The sequence below is a fragment of the Crassostrea angulata genome, chromosome 3, assembly GCF_025612915.1.
Source record: "Crassostrea angulata isolate pt1a10 chromosome 3, ASM2561291v2, whole genome shotgun sequence".
NCBI lineage: Eukaryota > Metazoa > Mollusca > Bivalvia > Ostreida > Ostreidae > Magallana > Magallana angulata.
The window spans coordinates 22,201,902-22,221,515 of record NC_069113.1 but is presented as its reverse complement, the minus strand read 5'-3'; the positions used below and the strand labels follow the sequence as shown (position 1 = coordinate 22,221,515).

The 19,614-nt window shown below is 32.1% G+C and overlaps 2 protein-coding genes across 3 annotated transcripts; both read left to right on the top strand.

The window, feature by feature from the left end:
* Positions 1-505: 505 nt before the first annotated feature.
* LOC128177048 (neuroglobin-like) lies at positions 506-6,818 on the top strand. Of its 2 annotated transcripts, XM_052843568.1 has the most exons (4): positions 506-767; positions 3,130-3,271; positions 4,580-4,799; positions 6,314-6,818. In XM_052843568.1, the coding sequence occupies exons 2-4, from the start codon at positions 3,141-3,143 to the stop codon at positions 6,461-6,463; spliced, it is 501 nt and encodes a 166-aa protein (XP_052699528.1). In that variant the 5' UTR covers positions 506-767; positions 3,130-3,140; the 3' UTR covers positions 6,464-6,818. The 2 variants fall into 2 exon arrangements, with proteins under 2 accessions (XP_052699528.1, XP_052699527.1); XM_052843567.1 differs by lacking the exon at positions 506-767 and having other exon boundaries at positions 2,927-3,271.
* Positions 6,819-15,054: 8,236 nt separating this feature from the next.
* LOC128177513 (solute carrier family 46 member 3-like) lies at positions 15,055-18,180 on the top strand. Its single transcript, XM_052844237.1, has 5 exons — positions 15,055-15,110; positions 15,679-16,846; positions 17,183-17,266; positions 17,567-17,723; positions 17,812-18,180. The coding sequence occupies exons 2-5, from the start codon at positions 15,712-15,714 to the stop codon at positions 17,897-17,899; spliced, it is 1,464 nt and encodes a 487-aa protein (XP_052700197.1). The 5' UTR covers positions 15,055-15,110; positions 15,679-15,711; the 3' UTR covers positions 17,900-18,180.
* Positions 18,181-19,614: the final 1,434 nt, after the last annotated feature.

Below are 19,614 nucleotides of genomic sequence, written 5' to 3'. Positions count from 1 at the left end.
ACCGTCACACCCAATCTGAAACAATTTTCGTTTTGTACTATAAATATGTAGGAGGAAAACTCGGCCAAGGATTTAGTCAAAAGGACAACCCGATTAAAAATAAGTGGTTTCAGATTAATAATTTATTGTGGTTTGGTTCATTTATAAACACTTATTACTGACCAAGTTACCTGTATTATACATTTATATATTCGTTGGGTTTTTTCCTTATAATTCGAAATAAAAATTTGAATTTATGTTTATCAAGGTCAAGTTGTATTATCAGATGTTTTAGAAGTAGGTCATTATTTTCTCATGTACTAGTTGTATATTTTTATTATCTCTCGACAACCCAAACACGAAAACCATTGTAAAGTCGTGTTATTACTAACGTACTACCAATAAAATGTTTGCGGAGAAAATCGATTTTAAATTCGCGTGTCTAAGTTCCATACACGGCTTTCTTATTTAAAAATTTACAATTTGGATTGAAACCGGGGATAAGTACACTTAGCAGTGGCTTGTGTATTGGGTTGGAAGGATGGCAAGCAATAAAAATCTTCACCAGATCATGGACGGCGAGGGAATTAAGAGGGGTACACTTCGTTATTGAAATAACGGACCAAAGCTAAGAGTAATTAAATTTAGATTTAAGCCTTATAGGCAATGATATCACGAAAATTTGACGCAAGACCAGTTACATGTAGATGCTTTAAGGAAGAAAAGATACGACTTCTTCGAAACTTCAGGTTTTTTCCATTGAATACAGGAACTGGGCAAGTCTTAAGGTGAATTGTTTGTTGCATTTTGTTTATCTTGACAATTAATTGAAGATTCTTTAACCTCAGAAATCAAGTAGTTGCAAGATTTTTACAATCTGTGTTTTTAAACTACTTCTAATATTGAAACTGAATGTTTAATGCGCGTCGTACAAGTAACCACATATTTTAATTACATTTAGGACAATTTATGTTGTGTTAAGTCACATGTTGTTTTATTGACATGAATATTTAGTAATTATTCATTTATCCGTGGACCCTAACCTTTGTGAATTTCAATATTACTTTTCAATTCATAAATTATATTCAATTAAATTCAGGTATCACATGTACCGATATCGTCTACTATGTATAGTTGAAATGTAGGCAGGAGGATAGGTAAACAGTTCAAAACCCCATAAGAATGTAATAATATTATTTCGCTGCAGAACAAAAAACCCTGTTTTACAGTTCTTTGATTAAGACGTGTTTAAAGAGTCGAGTGTATGATGAATATAATAGGTAATATGATTATTAATTTAACTTTAAAACTTGTCACATGCGTCGCTTTCAATTTATTTAGTACATGTAAATTTAAATGTATTTAACAAATAAAAGTTGAGCATGCTTCTATTTTTCGGTGGTGTTTGTGACTTTTATGGCCAATATTCGTTACAAAGGATGATTGATCTTTGAACATCATTTTTTTTTACATGCAAAACGCTATTTTATACAAAGTATCAATATTAAAAGGTTAAAAAATGTGGGTGCTATAATCTGCCCGAGGAACATTTTGATAGATAGTGATTGAGCACAATATTTCCCGGGCGTCTTTTATTTACATTTTTTTAAACGAGCTTTAAATCCCGAATATTTAAATTTTTCAGTGGAAATCAAGTTTGAATGAACTCCCGGAACATTTCATTTGAGAATTAATAACGTGATAAACGGGGATGTCATACAGTGTAGTTACCGATGCATCGGACAGGAAAAAAGATCTTATTCAAATATTTAAATTGGTAAATTAATGATATGTTCTTTTTTAAGACGTGATTTCGTTCTTGATTATCCACGTAGAGATTGTTTTAATTTAGTTTCTAACAGAATGATCTACATGTATAAGCAAAAATCAATAACAGACTTCATTTTATTTTAAGCCAAATATTCATTATATATTACATGTAATAGAAGTTCAAACTAAACCTAAATATTTAGCCTCGATGAGTAAATGAATACTAATACGCAATAAGATTTCATAGCAATATATTTACATCCACCAAGTACGATTCCCTCAATTTCTTACGGTACCTGCATGAAATATGCTTATAATCATGATGATGTCAGATTCTAATTCCTATTTATACTAGGCGACTTGGCTATATTTTTTATCTAACGTACTGATGCATAATTTTAACAATAACAACTTAATCTCTTCTACTTACTCTTTACGATCGATTCATAACTTTGTGAAAAGTAAAATGAAAATATAAACGATAAAATGCACTCTTGGATGATTCATGCGGGTTACGAAGGTCGAGGTCATTGTGGAAAAAACATAACCCGCGGCATCTTCTTCAATTAATGTTTCTACCTTCATATTCCGGATGGTTCACCGGAGAGCGTGACTCCATAAATACTTGTATTCTAATGTCCATGTTCGACCGCGTTTCTGAGATTCACGTTTTCTCTGAAAATCAAACTATGAAAATAATTTTTAAAAAACCTGTTAATTTATTGCCATGCTAAAATGAAAATGAAATGACAAAATAAATATGTTTATTCATGGATTATTACACGGTACACGACTGTAACATTATTACTCGGAGCTCTATACATGTATACAGGTGTTTTTCCCATTTTTATTTATTTATTTTTTACATTTGAGACTCTTTAAGCATTATCTATCATTAGAGATGTATTACATAAAAGTTATGATCAATTTCACCAAGAACAATCATTTCTTTTTCTATTTTGCATATCATTATTTACCACTATTTTTTTTCACCTGACAAAAAGCCAATCCTTCTGTCGAAAACGATACATGCTTAGAATTTTCACCAACCCTCTTACGAAACAGAGCTGTATGAAATTCATTTCAGAGCAGAATTGCAAATTGACATTTTTCCAATATTCTCATTCCTCGGGGCATTGCACTTATTTCTCGATCAGTTTATCTTATACATACCGAGTGCGTGTTTGTTCCAACAACAGTGTTATTGTTTACAGACAAATAATGCATTAGTTTGGAATAAAATATCGTAAAAATTCAGTCCAAATAGTAAAACACGAAGTATATATACCAGGAACATTTGTACGAATTACGCACTCGTTCTGAAAATAAAATCAAAGATGGGTGAATTAGTACAATTAAACGGACTCTTATTCTTGACAGCTGAGAAAACTATGGGCTGTACGTCAAATAAAATGGCGCTGACGACGATTTCAGAGGACGAGAAGCGACTGGTCAAAGATTCGTGGAATTTATTTGTTTCTAGAGGAGATTTCTCAGACACTGGATCACATATGTACAAAGTGTAAGTACAGAGCTCTAAATTTTGCTTTAAAACCCCATTGATAATGAAAAAACCTATAATCCGTTTTATTAAAGAAAAAAGTTCGGCATTTGTCTATCGGCATTCCCATGTCAACACGTATAACTGTAAAACGTTCAACATTCTTTGCACATGGTTACAAACCCTGAAAGACTTTTATAAAAGTAAGGTTCTTGTCTTCATGAAATATTTTGTAAAAGAATGATTTATTAAAGTGCGTAATACATGAGTAGCTTCATGTGTGTCTCGGCTGACAGTTATAATTTAAGGGCATTTACTTTGTTGCTCTCAAAATTCTACCACTACAAAAAATTACGCGTAAGCTTACTGCGTACCAATTACAGGGCTTAGGTAGCAAAGAACTATGCAGTAAATAAAAATGTTGAAGTCATCTAACATCAGGCACACATTTTGAAGGACGTCGATCGGTGTTTGCAAATGTATTGGAATGTTTGAACAACCTCTTATCCTTCACATATTCACCCTTTACTTTCTCGTGCATCAGATAGTTTTAACGAAAAGTTAATCACAGAGGGACAGTTGTTATTTATTTACAAACGCAATCTTTGCTGATAAAAATGTATTTACATTTGACACGGAAAATTTAAACGCCGCGAGGTAGTTCTCGTTTAACGTTGCTGTCTTGAGGAGACCAAATATTATTAGCTATGCAAATTTTATACAATTGATATATAGGAAAGGTCGATGAAATTTGATTTACGTCAAAAGTACAATGTTTTGGGGGTTTTTCCCCATTCTTATATAACAGCGAAACAGGATATCTCCACTGCAATATTGCTTCGGTTTCTGATAGATACGTGTTGTATTTTACTTTCCATTTATTCAGCACTTTATGCCATGTGTTTTTTATATAGATATGTATCTTGAGAAAAATTTTGTTCGAATAAATCGTTTCCCTTTATTGGATAAATTAATTAAAAATTAAACATATGGATTAATAATTATTTCTAATGTTTTGTCACGAATTAACAGTTTCTTCTCGAAATTCTAAGATAATCATTATGATATGTTGATATGTATGTCTGTCTCATTTAAGCTGGCAAATGCATTCGCACTTTTGAATTTTTTTCCCCGTGGGGAATGCATTTGCAAGATCGGTGTTTATCTCTTCATTATTAAAGTCAACATTTCTGTCAGATGACGAGTTTCTATGAATTTGTTGATTAGCTGCCTTAAATGTTGCATATATTTGTCGCGATGCAGCAATTTTAAGCGCTCGTAGATATATGAATCACATTTTGATTATTCAATTGTGTTTCTTTTTTTCAGGCTTCTTCAGGACAATCCACACCTAAAAACATTATTTTCTTTTATGAAAGTAAATGGGGCACCTTTTGACAGCCCAATGTTTAAAAGCCACGTCAGAAATGTTTTTACCGTGATCGGGGATGCTGTTAACCATATTGATGACTTAGATAGCCTCAATCCTATCCTTAAAGACCTGGGAGTGAAACATCAAGGATATGGGGCTAAAAAGGAATATCTAGAGGTAAAAAGTATATTGTCTATACTATTTTTTTTCTATTTGCGTAAACATCGTAAAAACTTTTCAGTGAAACGTCATATTTAAAAAGAAAATGTGTCCTCTTGATTTGATGTTAACGTACATAGTTGACTCATTGATTGATTTATGAAACGTATCAAAGAATACGCATTTCCTCCGTTTACATTCACAATATCATCGTTACAATATATTATTTCAAAAAGTGTAAATCAAAACAATTTAATACATTCTTGATACTCTGGCATTTTTGTAGCCAGTGTGAATAAATAACCAAGATAACTCTGTGTAGATAAATAATTGTAGGTCAACATTATATAAAAAATGCCTGTTTGGGAGGGTAACAGTTGAAATTGACACCCCAAAGAAACCATTGTCAACCGACGCGAAGCGGAGGTTGACAATGGTTTTCGAGGGGTGTCAATTTCAACTGTTATCCTCCCAAACAGGCACTATTTATTTTATTATACTGAATGTCTTAATTTTAGAGAATTTTTTACTACTTTTATATAGAAATGACATAAATTCTACGGCGAACCGTACACGCATGATTTACGTGCATGTAACAATTCGTTGTGTTACCCGTTGCTAAGTGTGTTGCTAACGCTGAGGGTAATAGAACGGATTATCAACTGCGTCTAAACCAATCAGATTTTAGTATTTAACATGAAAGTATAATAAAACAAATTGATTCTTACTAATCACGAACGCCAAATAGTCTTCTTTAGGAATGTTTTTCTAATGAATATTTCAACAAATTTTCAATCAAGAACGAACTTCAAGGATAATTTTGCATTTTTTTTCAGCGGATGAATAAACATGTATAGTACACTTTTGAATATGATCATACATTGCGTATGTTTCTATGATGGGATACGCCATATCTGTATACTGTTATGTCATTTTTAAGCTGCATATGGGCTTCATCCTGGGTAAAAATTACAAGTTCACGTACTGTATAATTTGGCTAGTGCTATATAATAGAATATTGAATAGAACATTGATTTCATGAACAGTAACGACCAATTAAGGAAGACCGTTGCGAGCTTTGTGAAACAGCGTGAGGGCATCTCTTTGTTACATTGTCTTTTATTTGTCATGTACATGTACAACATCAGAAAGTAATTAAGGACCTTATTATAGAATTCTACTTAAATGGTAATTTTACATTGTGTTCAGGTTAATCCATGCCGCGAATGAAATCAAATACATGTAGTATTATATCATAAAATAGGCAGTCATTTTTTAACCTTAGCCAAAGAAAACTTGAGAGATATAATTATCTTGAGTAGAAAAAAGCAGTTCATGTGGTCAACACAGATTACAGTTGCTTTTAACGAACATTGATTTAACAAAACGTGGAAAATTAACACATTTTCCGCATTTAGAACCACATCTGCTGATCACTTTCTTTCCGTTCATTCGCAGATAATATCGATGTTGTTTAACACGTTTTTAATGAAGGATCACACCCATTGTAATGACATTTTTTTCCTTTTCAGCCTGTTGGAAATGCACTGTTATGTACAATTGAAAAGCATCTAGAGGACGATTTCACTCAAGAGGTTCACAGTGCATGGAGAACATTTTTCGCTGTGATGAGCTACAGTTTTGCACAAGGACTTGATGAAGACAACGGAAAAGATGGCTGATGTGATAATTCATGTTTCGGATTTTAAAACTGAAATCAAGTCTATTTTCATTTTTTTTTACAGATTTAAACTACATATAATTTTCCATAAACTTTTATAAAATCCATTTTTTTTGGCAAATACATTTATTTGATGTACGAACTAGAAAAGGTTCACATTGGGGACCGGGTTAAAAGTGTTTATTAACACATTCAGATCTGCTTTACTTATTGTCTTATAGATATAGTTATCAATTGTAACATAACTGTCCCTTCAATGTTGTATATATGAAGTACTTTTTATTGATTTTAATCGGTATATGGCTCATTACTATTGATTTTGTAAAGATGTTACAATGAGTAAATCATTATTGTTAGATGTTTTCCAAATTTTTATGCCCCCCTTCGAAAAAGGGAGGGCATATTGCTTTGCTGCTGTCTGTCGGTCGGTCGGTCCACCAACAGTTTCCGTTCATTTTCTTCGTAGAGGATGAACATATTGAAATGAAATTTGGTATACAGATTTATCATGATAATATCTAGGTCAAGTTTGATATTGGGTTCGATCGAGCACTTTTTGACAGAGTTATGGCCCTTGGACGTAGAAAAATTCCAGTTATTTGTAGTTTCCGCTCATTTTCTACGCAGAGGATGAACATATTGGAATGAAATTTGGTATTCAGGTTTATCATGATAATATCTAGGTCAAGTTCGATATTGGGTACGATCGAGCAATTTTCGACAGAGTTATGGCCCTTGGACGTAGAAAAATTCTAGTAATATTTGCAGTTTCCGCTCATTTTCTTCGCAGAGGATGACCATACTGGAATGAAATTTGGTATTCAGGTTTATCATGATAATATCTAGGTCAAGTTCGATATTGGGTACGATCAAGCAATTTTTGACAGAGTTATGGCCCTTGGACGTAGAAAAATTCTAGTTAATATTTGCAGTTTCCGCTCATTTTCCTCGCAGAGGATGAACATATTGGAAGGAGATTTGGTATACAGGTTTATCATGATAATATCTAAGTCAAGTTTGATATCGGGTACGATTGAGCAATTTTCGACAGAGTTATGGCCCTTGGACGTAGAAAAATTCCAGTTATTTGCCGTTTCCGTTTATTTTCTTGTGGATGTTTCCAAGGGAGGGGGGCATAAGTGTTTTACAAACATCTCTTGTTATTATCAACTTCATTCCGGACTTCAAATATAACATTTTACCATTAAAAATTGAAATTCTCACATCATGCATTTTCTACGAATAACAAATGAGATAAAATGCATATCACTAAGAGTGTATACTATTTCAAGTCTGACACCGTGTTTTAAAGAAGTTTGTGTTATTGCTTTTGACCCATGAAAATCAAAACTAACAAAAATACAATGTGCAAGCAAAGTGTTGTGAACTTTTCATGTTATAACACAAATTAAATCCCTAGCCTGTCGTTTGAACTCTGCAAGATATTTCCTTTTTTGGAAAAAAACTTCCTTCTACATTTACTCAAATTTTATTGAAATCCCTTATTTTAAAGAGGTTAGTAAATCTGGTTTAGTGGAAAAGAATCAAAAATTCCTAAACGAATGCAGAAAAAAAAAATGTGTAAAAAAAAAAAAAAAAAAAAAAAAAAAAAAAAAAAAAAAAGCTGATAGAGTTTTCATTTTTTGAGGATTGTGCCTTTAAAGGTAATTATAAGCATTCACAAATTGTAACTTGAAATACGGAGGGAAGAGGTGGTTATAAAAATTTTATGAGGGCATGTTGCTTAAGCTTTCACTTCCATAAAAATGATGGAAACAAAAAATATAGAATTTTTCTCAAGTTCATGAAAAACGCGGTTTTTATCCCTATTTTGTTTGATGAACAAATGACATTAACAAACAGTCAACCATCTCAAACATAAAACGAAATACAAATTCAAAGCAGAGCAACACTGACCTAAAAAAAAAGAAGAAAGAGGTAGGATCAGGTGCCTAGGAGGAGTGAGCATCCTCTGCTGACCGGTCACACCCGCCGTGTGCTCCTATTTTGTTTGATAAATTAAATCATTTTTATGATTAATTTCAAAAAATTTAAAACCTTTTCATTATATCTAGAATTAAAATTCACTTGCGTAACCGCTGTGTAGATAGCTTGTTAGCAACAAGAAAAAAGGGTGAGGTGGCTTGACATGATTAACCAAGGTACATATATTCACTCTCATGACGAGGTGAGAAAAGGGGATATCTTTTGTAGCCATAAAAGTTTGCTGGATCATCTAGTTCAAAATTTCTTTGTTACATAGTAACGATATTATCCTGTAAGTTAAGTAAAAGTATATCGGTCGTTTAACCTGGATCTGTGTGTTGTTTTACATACACTGGCAGCCAATATTGTGAAAGAAGTTGTTGAGAAGGGAGAGCATGCATAAAGTTAGTGATCTTCAACGCTCTCTTAAATCTCTTAAGGATGGAGTCTTTTTATTATCAAACATACTTCTTATAATAAGAAATGCATGAAATTTTGACACAGTCAAACGGATCATATTACTTAATGATTCTATCAGTTTAATTAAATTTGACCTTTTTGTTTTCGGATAAAGGTCAGGTCAAGGTCACTACCTTTTTCCTCAACGTAAAGAGTGATAAAAATAAGTGTAGCTCTTTATAGTTCTGTAGAGATTTGTTTAAGATTTGAAGATTCAAATCTTCAATGAAATCGTAGACCATGAGAGTGTCTATCAGCTTATACTACTAAATTGGAATAAATATTTATTCTAAAATTGATATTGCTTAGCCCGCATTTCCTCTAATTTTCTTAAATTTTGAAGAAATTTTGATTATTTTTTTATGCTTCCAATAATAAAATATTTCTAATTTTTATGTATTATGAAGACTTTATATAAAGATATAAATTGACAGAAAAGCTAATATATTGACCGTTTCATAGGAGAGAAAAACTGATTTTAGTGATTTTTTCACAAAAATCAATGTATAAAATGGGCGCTTTAAAAAGCTTATAAAAATATTATTTGATAGGCAAATCATATTTTAAAAACATATTCTGAAACCCAAGTATCATATTATTAGTTCACATTAGTAAAAAAAAATCCAACATTATTGCTATTGTTTTTAAAATGCTAAAACAGACTCATTATATATATATAATCTGCAGCAGCAATTCTGAATTGCGCAACATGTGATATTTTCCTACGCCAAAAATATAGTCCTTGTTCCATTCTAAACATTGATTACATTTTTCTATCCCAAGTTGTATGATAGTAAAAAAGAAAGAAAAATATACTATTTTAATTTCCTTTCATCTTGATTTAATGAACAATTAATCAAATTTACGTTTGACAAGTCGAAAACCAGAAAAGACTCCTTCCTTAAATGAAGGCACTATTCAGCAGCAAACTTAAAAGGCAAAAAAGACGAATTTCAAATTAAAGTTGTTTAAAGTCAGAATTGATATAATATTCAAACCCATTAGTTGCTTTTGCCCTGATTATTGATTACAAATAATGTATATGTACTTAAAACAGACATAATTGGGTAAACCCTAAATTCAACGCATATATCATAAGATTGAATTGCTGGCGAGTTGGTTCTTGTACGTGTTGGGAGATGATAAATGGTAATTTCTTACGATTACAGACGGAGAAAACTCCAGATTTTTTTTTTCAAAATTAAAGCCTGATGAGGCATGAAATATCACCGTAAACACGTGTAGCACAGTTAAGTATTATATCTTACATATACATCTTATTAGTCATTTAAAAATATTATGCAATGAAATATTAAACTGTAATTATGATACTATAATGTAATTATCATTATTCAAATTTCGATAAATAATACCTATACAAATAAAGTTCAGAAATTACATTGCCCATGCGTGCCTGGGTTGAATGAAATAGACATGATTTGAGAGAGAAAAAAAATGTTGACTATAAATCAATAACAGACGTGATATGCATGATTAATTAAGAAAAAAATCATACAAGTTCAGTTAAAATTATAATATTATTAAAACAAAGTCACTTTTTACCAGTAAAAAGTACAAAACACAGGGTCCTCATGCTATATTTCCCCTTATATTATATTAACCCGTGCACTATATTACATGTAACATTGTATCTGGATGCTTACAATATTTCTATTTCTTATGGAAGGAAAATGTTTGCTTCTATACGTCGTCGTAAATTTTTCATGCCTTCTTGGACACTTTCTTATGTAGTTCAGGGGAAATGTTTTCAAACATTCTAAATAATCCATACAGCGATGTTGTATTTCTTTTATTAATTACACAACTGTGTATAATGTTATCCCCTAAAATGTAATAGTTTATATCATATTTTAAAGAGTTTTCATTTGCTAGTCCATTTTCATTTCTCTGTTAAGAACGTAGAGGCATAAACCCACTTAAAGGTGCATTGTCACGAATTTGGTCAAATTTTATTTTCCTGTTTTTATTATATACAATGCTTTATGAATGCATTTCTAATGATGAATAGAAATTTGGGTGGCCGTTAATGAGTTTTAAGCGAGATACAGGGCTCACAATTCTTCGTCATGTAAACAAGGCTCGTGCCCTGTTTTTGTTTACATAGGTTCTATATACCAGTAAAAAATCCTTTTCAAGATGATTCGTCTAAATTCTTATTCATTTTAAGCATAAATAAACAGTTCCTAACGATTATTTTTTTTTCATTTTTTTATTTAATATTTCATGGAAAGACTACTTTCAAATGATAATTAAAATCAATTTGTTCAAGTTGATGTTTTTTAAATCTTATTACTAAGTATGTAATGAATATAATAATAGATACCCTTTTCCATATCACAGCCTATATTAGCCCTCGACCAATATCATCCCTAGGGCCTTCGGGCTTCGGTTATGATATGGAAAAGGGTACGTATTATCCTCTATGTACCTGAATTGCAAACAGTATTACACCTAATTAGATGTTTATACATGTATAAGTAACTATCTTGTCGTAGTTCAACTTTATAGCCTACTAAGGTGAAATGAGATTACCAACTTTTACAGTTAAGGCGAAACGGGAATAAACCGATTGGGCATAACTGTGAATGTCATGAAAGAATTATAATTTTTTCAAAAAATATGGACGAACCTATTGGTAGAAGTGCATTAACTCTTGTAACATATAAATCTCTAAGATATCGATATGTTAATGCGCGTTGGCAATACTCGGTAAATTTAAAGTCCAAAAATGTTTTTTAAACACTAATTGCATGATATTTTGTGTACCTGCTTGGTAATTTACATGTACTCATAACGTTGTAACAATAATTATCTCTTATGTAATATTCTACTTTATGATTCTGAAAATATTTTCAATGCCATTGAATTTGATAACAAATACATTTAAGTTTATTACAAATGTTACTCATTTTTTTTTCCTTTTTATTTGTTTCTTTATATAATGTGTTTCGTTTAAAATTTACATTACGGGTGTTAAATACAGGTACGAAGTCACCCAAAACAATTTTTACACTGACTAGGCGGAAAAAAACCCAAATTGAGAAATTTCTATTGCATAACCTGGTATTGGTGTCATATAACTATAATTCCTTTGGAGTGAAGGGGGTTCAAAATTAAAATTAAAACTAAAACTAGCATTTATGACAAACAGGTCCAATAAGAAGAATTATTGGGGGGGGGGGGGGGGGGTTCTATTACTCCTGGATGTAGGAAACTTAAGGTGCTACAATTGGGGAAATTTAAAAGGCATTCAAATTTTTTATCAAGATAATGAATTAAAAAAAAATTAAAAGTTTTTTTTAATTTGATATGAAACCATAATCTAGTTTTTAAAAAGGTTATATAAAAATATATATGACATAACAAATTGACGTGCTTTTGTATTCATTATAGTAAAATAAAAAAAATCAGTAACATACTTCAGTGTTCAAGAGTTGTTACTCAACTGCGCCATGTGGCTAATAAATCACTTTTCTGTCACGGATTTAGTAAGACAGATAAAAAAAAAATACAAAGGTTATGTAAAATATTCCTATCCTATTAAAGACATGAAAAGGGGCCACAATGTGCGATTTAACAAATATCAACGTACATTAATTAAAAAAAAAAGTGGTGAGATTTCACCTCAAGTTTCTCCACTTCTATGTTTCCAATATTTTTGATGTCTAAAATAACCTGTCATGAGCATTTTTAATGCTTGGTTAAAGTTTAAATAAATTAGTTGATTTATAAGCGAAAAAAAAATATTCTTATTTACAAAATAAAGAAATCTTACATTCTGTGTCGCATGAAACTTTATTTCTTATTTTCAATTACTGATCGAGCACTACCATTGCTAAAGTCAATTATATTTTTAAAAATCCAAATTTGACTGTTGAAACACTGAGATCGTGTACTCGTCTGTTAAAAGCTTTTACAATTCACGTCATCATTTCACTTTAAAAATGCAACTATTTCTAACTCGAATCGCAATCATTTTGATAAACATAAAGAGAAACAGTGTTACGTATGGCGAAGTTGCGATGGCGAAGGAGCGATAGTTGTATCGCTTCTTCGCCTTCGCAACTTCTCACTTTCGCTCCTTCGCATCTTCGCGCTTCGCCGTCACATCTTCGCACTTTCGCAACTTCGCACCTCGACCTAAAGGCGAAATTGGGAAGGTCGAAGTGACCCCATCGGAACACCATAATTACGAATGTCCAAATAATCACCTGACTATAATTTAAACATGTAAAAGATCACATAATGACAATTTAATATGCGATTGAAGATAGACCAGTTTGAAGATACTCGAGATAAGAAATTATAAAAATGTATCTAAACACTTATCATGAGGTAAATGTTGGTACATGTAGCAGTTTATATACCTTTATGCGAGACTGATAATCGAAATCATTCTAAACAAAATTATTATAGGTAAATAATGCATGGCTGTTAATATCACAGACAATAACAATGCAAATAGAAAAGTAATAGTATGACATACGATAAAACACCTTGACACAATGGTTCATATCTACATTTGATAAGTTAAACAAATATATACATATAAATATGGAAAACCATACGTATCCGAAGCGCAATAGATTAAAGCGCTAATAACGATTCCTTATAAAAAAAAAGTTTCTATATACCAACTTAAACATAAGCGATATTAAAGGGACTTAGACACGATTTGACTTAAAATTTTCAAATTTTATTTTCCCATTTTCAATGTTTATACTGATAAATATAGAAGTTTACAATGCTATGTCAAAATTTGAAAGTCAAATATCAAGTTATAAGTAAGATACAGAGTTTATAATTCTTTGTTTTATAAACAAAGCTCGAAAATGTCATATTTTACAAATGTGTTGTATTGGTGTAAGTTTCAATCAAATGTATCTTTCTTTTGTTGAAAATAGTATTAATGAAGATATTGAATTAGTTAAAATTGTTTTTTGCATGTCATTTTGTGTACGAAATGGTAATTCTCTACATTACATTTTTGTAAACAACTATAAGACTCGAGCTTTGTTTACATAAAAACCAATTCTTACCTCTGTATCTCGCTTGTAACTTGACTTTAACATTCAATATTTTGGTCAATCATTTAAAACGCACCAGTTAACCATTTTATTCATAAAAGATAAAAATCAAATTTTTGATCTCAAATCGTGTCCAAGTCCCTTTAAATTCATTTATACAAAGCCTGTCGAATAAACCTTCACCTTTGACCTTTACGTCATTTTCATCGGACAAGGTAGACGCTTCCATGCCAGGTGGTCCCATATATCTATGATTACATTGTATGTATTGGTTCAAAAGTTGCTAGTGTTTTTATTGAATGTTTGAAACTTTAAGGGGCAATACCAGTTAGAAGAGGGCCTCGGGCCCTCTCGGTATGAATAAATTGAAGGAGCCTCTAAGTGTACTGAAGACATTGTTGAAAGTTTCAAGTCTCCTCCTATAACGATTAATGAGCGATAACAAGCATTTTGTACAATAGGGGCAATAATTGTATAGTTGTTTAAATGTAGGGGCTGAAGGGTTATATTTTTAAATGTCTTATGAAGTCCTACTACATATATGAAAAAAATTCTCAATATCTTTATAAACAAAAGAAATATTAGAACTCGTTACTACATAAATTTTCAAGTGACCGTGACCGTTGACCTTTATGTCATTTTGATCGACCAAGTTTGACACTTCAAATCCAAGTGGTCCGATGTTTCTATGAGGAAAGAAAGTTGTAAGTGTTTTTATTGAGTGTTCGAAATTTTCAGAAGGGACTTCGAACTCTTTCGGTAGGAATTGATTGAAGGAGCCTCTAAGTAAACCTAACACATTGGTAAAATTTTCAAGCCTCTACCTGTAATGGTTTAAGAGAAATGGCGATAACAAGCTTTTCATACACAAGGGCAATAACTTTGTAAGTTCTGGGAGTTATAAAGCAAAGGGTCATTCGGTACCATAACTTTTGATGGTCAATTACATAAAGAAAAATTGCTTAAATATATATATAAAAAAAAAGCTGGAAAGACCTAATTATATCACCCCATTAGTAACCCATTTTAACTTGAAGGTATCACATTAAGTGACGTCGACTATATAGCGTTCCATACCTAACCAGCTTTATCGGGGTAGTTCACTTTCTAGAACATGTATACATAAAGTAATACAAGGTGTACAACCATAAACAGGTAATTTACAATGTAGTTACATAGCTTTCGTTTCCAAAAAAGTCTTTTATTTACAAACAATAAGTCTGCACCGTGCTTTAAACAATTTTGTCGTAATCATTATTTTGATTGCTATAATTAAAAAAAAAAATCCGACTTGTAACCAAATCCATTGTGTCAAATTGTAAAAGAGGGACCTACATTGTATCTATTGAATAGATCTTGTGCAGCGTATGCTTTTTTGTTTTCAATATGTTTATTGTACGGTGCGAAAATATACATGTAACAGCTAACGTATTCATTTGAAGATTAATTTTCAAGTTAGGATGACTATTGGTCGTGGTCATACTTCCATTCAAAAAAGCAAGCTCAGTATTAATAGGAAGCAAAATATTCAAATTTGGATGCTAAAATATGTAGATTTTTCTTTATTAAATGATGGTTATTTACATCGTATCTAAACACTTAGGGACGATCTGATAGTTAATGTGTTGACCACCCAGCCGCTTTAAGCCAACTATTTGTAATATCAAGATAACATAAAAACAATTTATATTACATGTACATTTTTTTGTTTTGTGCGGTTAAGTGTGTTGCAACACCGACGATATTCATTCTAAAAATGAAAAGCAATGGTAAAGTGTCAGCAAAAGAAGAAGATGGATCTCCATCAGACGACATCGTTTCTCCCAAAAATACGTCGAAACGAAAATACCTAATAGGACCAGTTACATTCTTAGGTTTGCTTGGGTATGCTACGTATGCCTCAACCATCTTCCTTTACTACCCATATAATGTTGGCAAAGCCCTCTTTCCAAATATATCCGTGGCAAGCGAAAATAGTGCAGTTTGCAGTAGCAACACAAATGGAACTGGTGTAGAGAATGGTCAGCTTATTCAATCCGATGTAGCGACATTTTTGGTATATTCTGCAGTGTTGGAAGGCATACCATGCATTCTTTCAAATCTGGTATATGGGAGCAGCAGCGATCGCTTTGGAATCAAGAAGATGTTATTGATCCCAATAATTGGACTTATGTTGACGGAAGGGTTGATTTTAGTGTTCATGCACTACCAATTTACCCTACTCTACTTTTTAATTCCCTTAGTAATAAACGGTTTTGGCGGTGAAGCGTTTGCAATTATCCAGTTTACTTTGTCGTACGCCTCTAAGATAACAAACACAAACAAGGAAAGAACTATCGCTATGGCAATTATGGAAATATGCATTGGGATGGGCCTTCTATTGGGCAGTATAACTGCAGGGTACATTATTCGTTTAAGCGGTTTTATGTGGTCACTAATTACCTCACTTCTTATAAACATTGTCAATATCGTTCTTATATTTTCGCTTCCTGAAAATACCGAAAAGAGGAACAATGAACCATGGCGAGTTATTCATGTTTTCAATTCGTTCAAGGACTCACTTCAGTTCTACTATTCCAAAAAGTATGCGGGACTGCGTTTGAAGTTTATCCTATGTATTTCGATTTTCATCATTGGATGTGTGGTTTTGATTGGAAGAAACAATACGGAAATCTTATACACAATAAGTCCCCCATTTTGCCTAAACTCAATACAGGTTGGGTGGTTCCATGCTACAAGAGGCGTAATGCAGCATGGCATAGCGATGATTCTCATTCGGCTATTTATGATGTGTATGAGCGCAGAATCTATAGCTATGATAGGGGCTGTGTCGGGAACAATATCTTTGATAGTGGAGGGATTCGCCAATTCTACCGTTGTCCTCTTTCTAAGTAAGTTATTCAACAGTCTTAGATGTAAGTATACACGAAGTTTAATTAATTTCTTTGATTCATTCCATATACTAGAAAAACTCGTTTACTTTATGATGTGCGGATCAAATTTTGGTACTTTTATCAAGTCTGCATTTTTCAAGGGTCCAGACCTCCTTCCAACCACCACCATCTTGATCCGCACAAAATTTATTCCTCGATTACAAAAAGTAGAAAATATTCATTATATATGCTATTCGACTTCCAAAAGGATTATTTAAAAAAGATCTGTTCACCGTAGAAGAGGGGACAAATTCTGTTCGGATTATTCAAATGAAATAGAATTTTTTACTTCAGCTCAAGTTATTGGATTTGGAACTTCATTAGGAGTTGTTATGGTCAGAGTAATCATGTCTAGAGAAATTCCTGCGGAAAATCAAGGTGAGGGTACTTTATACAGATAACATTTTTCACCTGTTGACATTTTTAGTTTCTACGTTCCATCTGTACTTTTAGCGAACAAACTATGACCTAATAAGGGGAATGGGTCAAAAAAGGGAACATTTGGGTTGACGACCCCTTCCCCAAATCAAATTAGCAAATCTTTTCAGATATGTCATCTCTTATTAAGGTTTAGATTCCCATTTCTTGTGTGTATGCAAAAATTTATGAAAACTTTCTGCCCAATCCAATTTTGCTTGAAAATTAAACCATGTATGTATTTTTTTTTGGTTTAAATAGGTGCCCTTTTTGGTGGTATGTCTGCTTTCCAAACGGCATGTACGTTTTTCGGCTCCTTGATTTTCAGTACGATGTACCGCAGCACCCTTTATTTCTTCAAGGGGACGATCTTTCTTCTAATGGCTGGAATGTTTTTCATCTCATTAGTCTTAACAATGCAAGTCGTTATTTTACCTTTTGAAAAGTCTGAAAAAGTTTTGTAATACGAATATGTAGTTAACAGTTGTTTTTGTTTTATATTTCAGATTTCTTTTTATTAGGGAAAAATCAAAAGCAAAGACCTACAAACTTCGTCAAAGCACTGCAAATATTGAAATGAAGCCTAGGTTTTGATTTTGAGCAAAATCATGCATTTTTTGCATTATGTACATAAAAAAAATAGGCGTATTGAATGATCGAGAAATAATATACCCGAGTCGTTCGAATTTTCAATAATACTGATGTAATCTTATTTGAAAGACCATAAAAAGGAGTGCATAATACATATGATTTTAATGGAAAGACATCTACACACTACATTAATCGGAATGTAGTTGTGTTTTATATAAGACGTTAATGGTGACAGTTTTACTTAACTACATTATTCAGGAATTGTAATTAAAACATAAACTCTACTTGTTCATTGCTTAATTTTATAGGTTTTCTGCACAGCATTACACAGACAACAATGTTTTTTTTCCCTCAAAAATATCTCTGCAGCAATTTTATCACAAAAATATAGGTTGTGCCAAAGACCTTTCCCCGAAGATTTACGACCAGTGGCATTTTTTGAAGGAAAGGAGATTGAAACTTCTGGTGAAGCTTTGAATAATAAGAAGCATCGAATTCCAAAAGGAGCTGAACCGTCGTGGCCATTTAAAGTACCATACTGATGCCCTTAAAAAGACCTCATTCATTACTTTACTTTTTAAAACTGAAATATTTGAAATAATAGTTTAAAATTAAAAAAAATCATTCATAGGATTTTAAGGTAATACTAAATCTATTGGCTAATTTGTTGATCACCTATTCTCTATAACATCTGCCAATCTTGCGCGGAGTACTTGCGCGCAATTTATAATGATTAAACTACTGTAAACGTACTACATTTGGCTGAGGATTTTATTTAGCGCTTTTGGCGGAATGCGGCTTCCGTTAAATCTAGTACATCGCTAAATGATATACATCTATGTATAAAAATAGTCACATTCAGGAATACACTTCATTTGTAATTCAAATCCACGCCAACTTGTTCGAAAACTAATTTCTGCCAAAGACCGTACACGCGAAATATAATATGTTTACAATATATGTGGTTAAGTCATTGAATTGAGTGCTTAAATACATGTAGTTTTTACACATGTTCTAACTTTGAATATTTACAGAATGAAGGTTCACTCCACACTGTTCATTTCGCATTAAAAAACATAAATTCGCACATGCAAATACTACATGTAATACATTACATATAACAGAATATAATTGCATATATAGCGTGCTTATACTGAAAATATGGAGAGAGCCCCCACCCCCCAATTGTTTCGCTTAATAATTTACAAAAGGACATCCACACGAAGGTGCATTTGCAAATGAACAAAAGAAAAACAAGATTTAACGAGATAGTAGGGTAAGTTTTCGTTTCAAAAGTCCATGTTACGGACATTTCGATAGATAAGCATAGGTATAATATTTTAGAAATGAATTAAACAATCACATGTGAGCCAAAGCTCACTAGTGATACCCCCACCCTGATGTGAATCAAATAAGTCGTCAGTACACCAAAAGTTGACGTCTGATATGATGAGAATCCATTCAACCATATGGCACGCCAAAATAAAAAGTGTGTTAAAATTTCAAGCAGCTGAAATTAATAATTGTTGAAAAATCTGTAACGATAATTTGGGCTAAAGTTAACAAAGTCGTAATTTAACAGGAAGTTGACATATGATTGGGACAAAAATGAATCCCACCATATGGCATGTCTAAGCCAAAAGGCTGTTAAAATCTTAAGCTACCGCAATTTAAAGTTGATGAGAAATCTTTGACGAACATTGTTACTGACTGACAGA

Excerpts from the sequence above, each read along its gene's own strand:
- LOC128177048 (XM_052843567.1), top strand. The coding sequence starts at position 3,087 with ATGGGTGAATTAGTACAATTAAACGGACTCTTATTCTTGACAGCTGAG. Across the intron at positions 3,272-4,579 it reads GGATCACATATGTACAAAGT|GCTTCTTCAGGACAATCCAC; the intron begins GTAAGTACAGAG and ends TCTTTTTTTCAG. Across the intron at positions 4,800-6,313 it reads CTAAAAAGGAATATCTAGAG|CCTGTTGGAAATGCACTGTT; the intron begins GTAAAAAGTATA and ends TTTCCTTTTCAG.
- LOC128177513 (XM_052844237.1), top strand. The coding sequence starts at position 15,712 with ATGAAAAGCAATGGTAAAGTGTCAGCAAAAGAAGAAGATGGATCTCCA. Across the intron at positions 16,847-17,182 it reads TACCGTTGTCCTCTTTCTAA|CTCAAGTTATTGGATTTGGA; the intron begins GTAAGTTATTCA and ends TTTTTACTTCAG. Across the intron at positions 17,724-17,811 it reads ATCTCATTAGTCTTAACAAT|ATTTCTTTTTATTAGGGAAA; the intron begins GCAAGTCGTTAT and ends TTTATATTTCAG.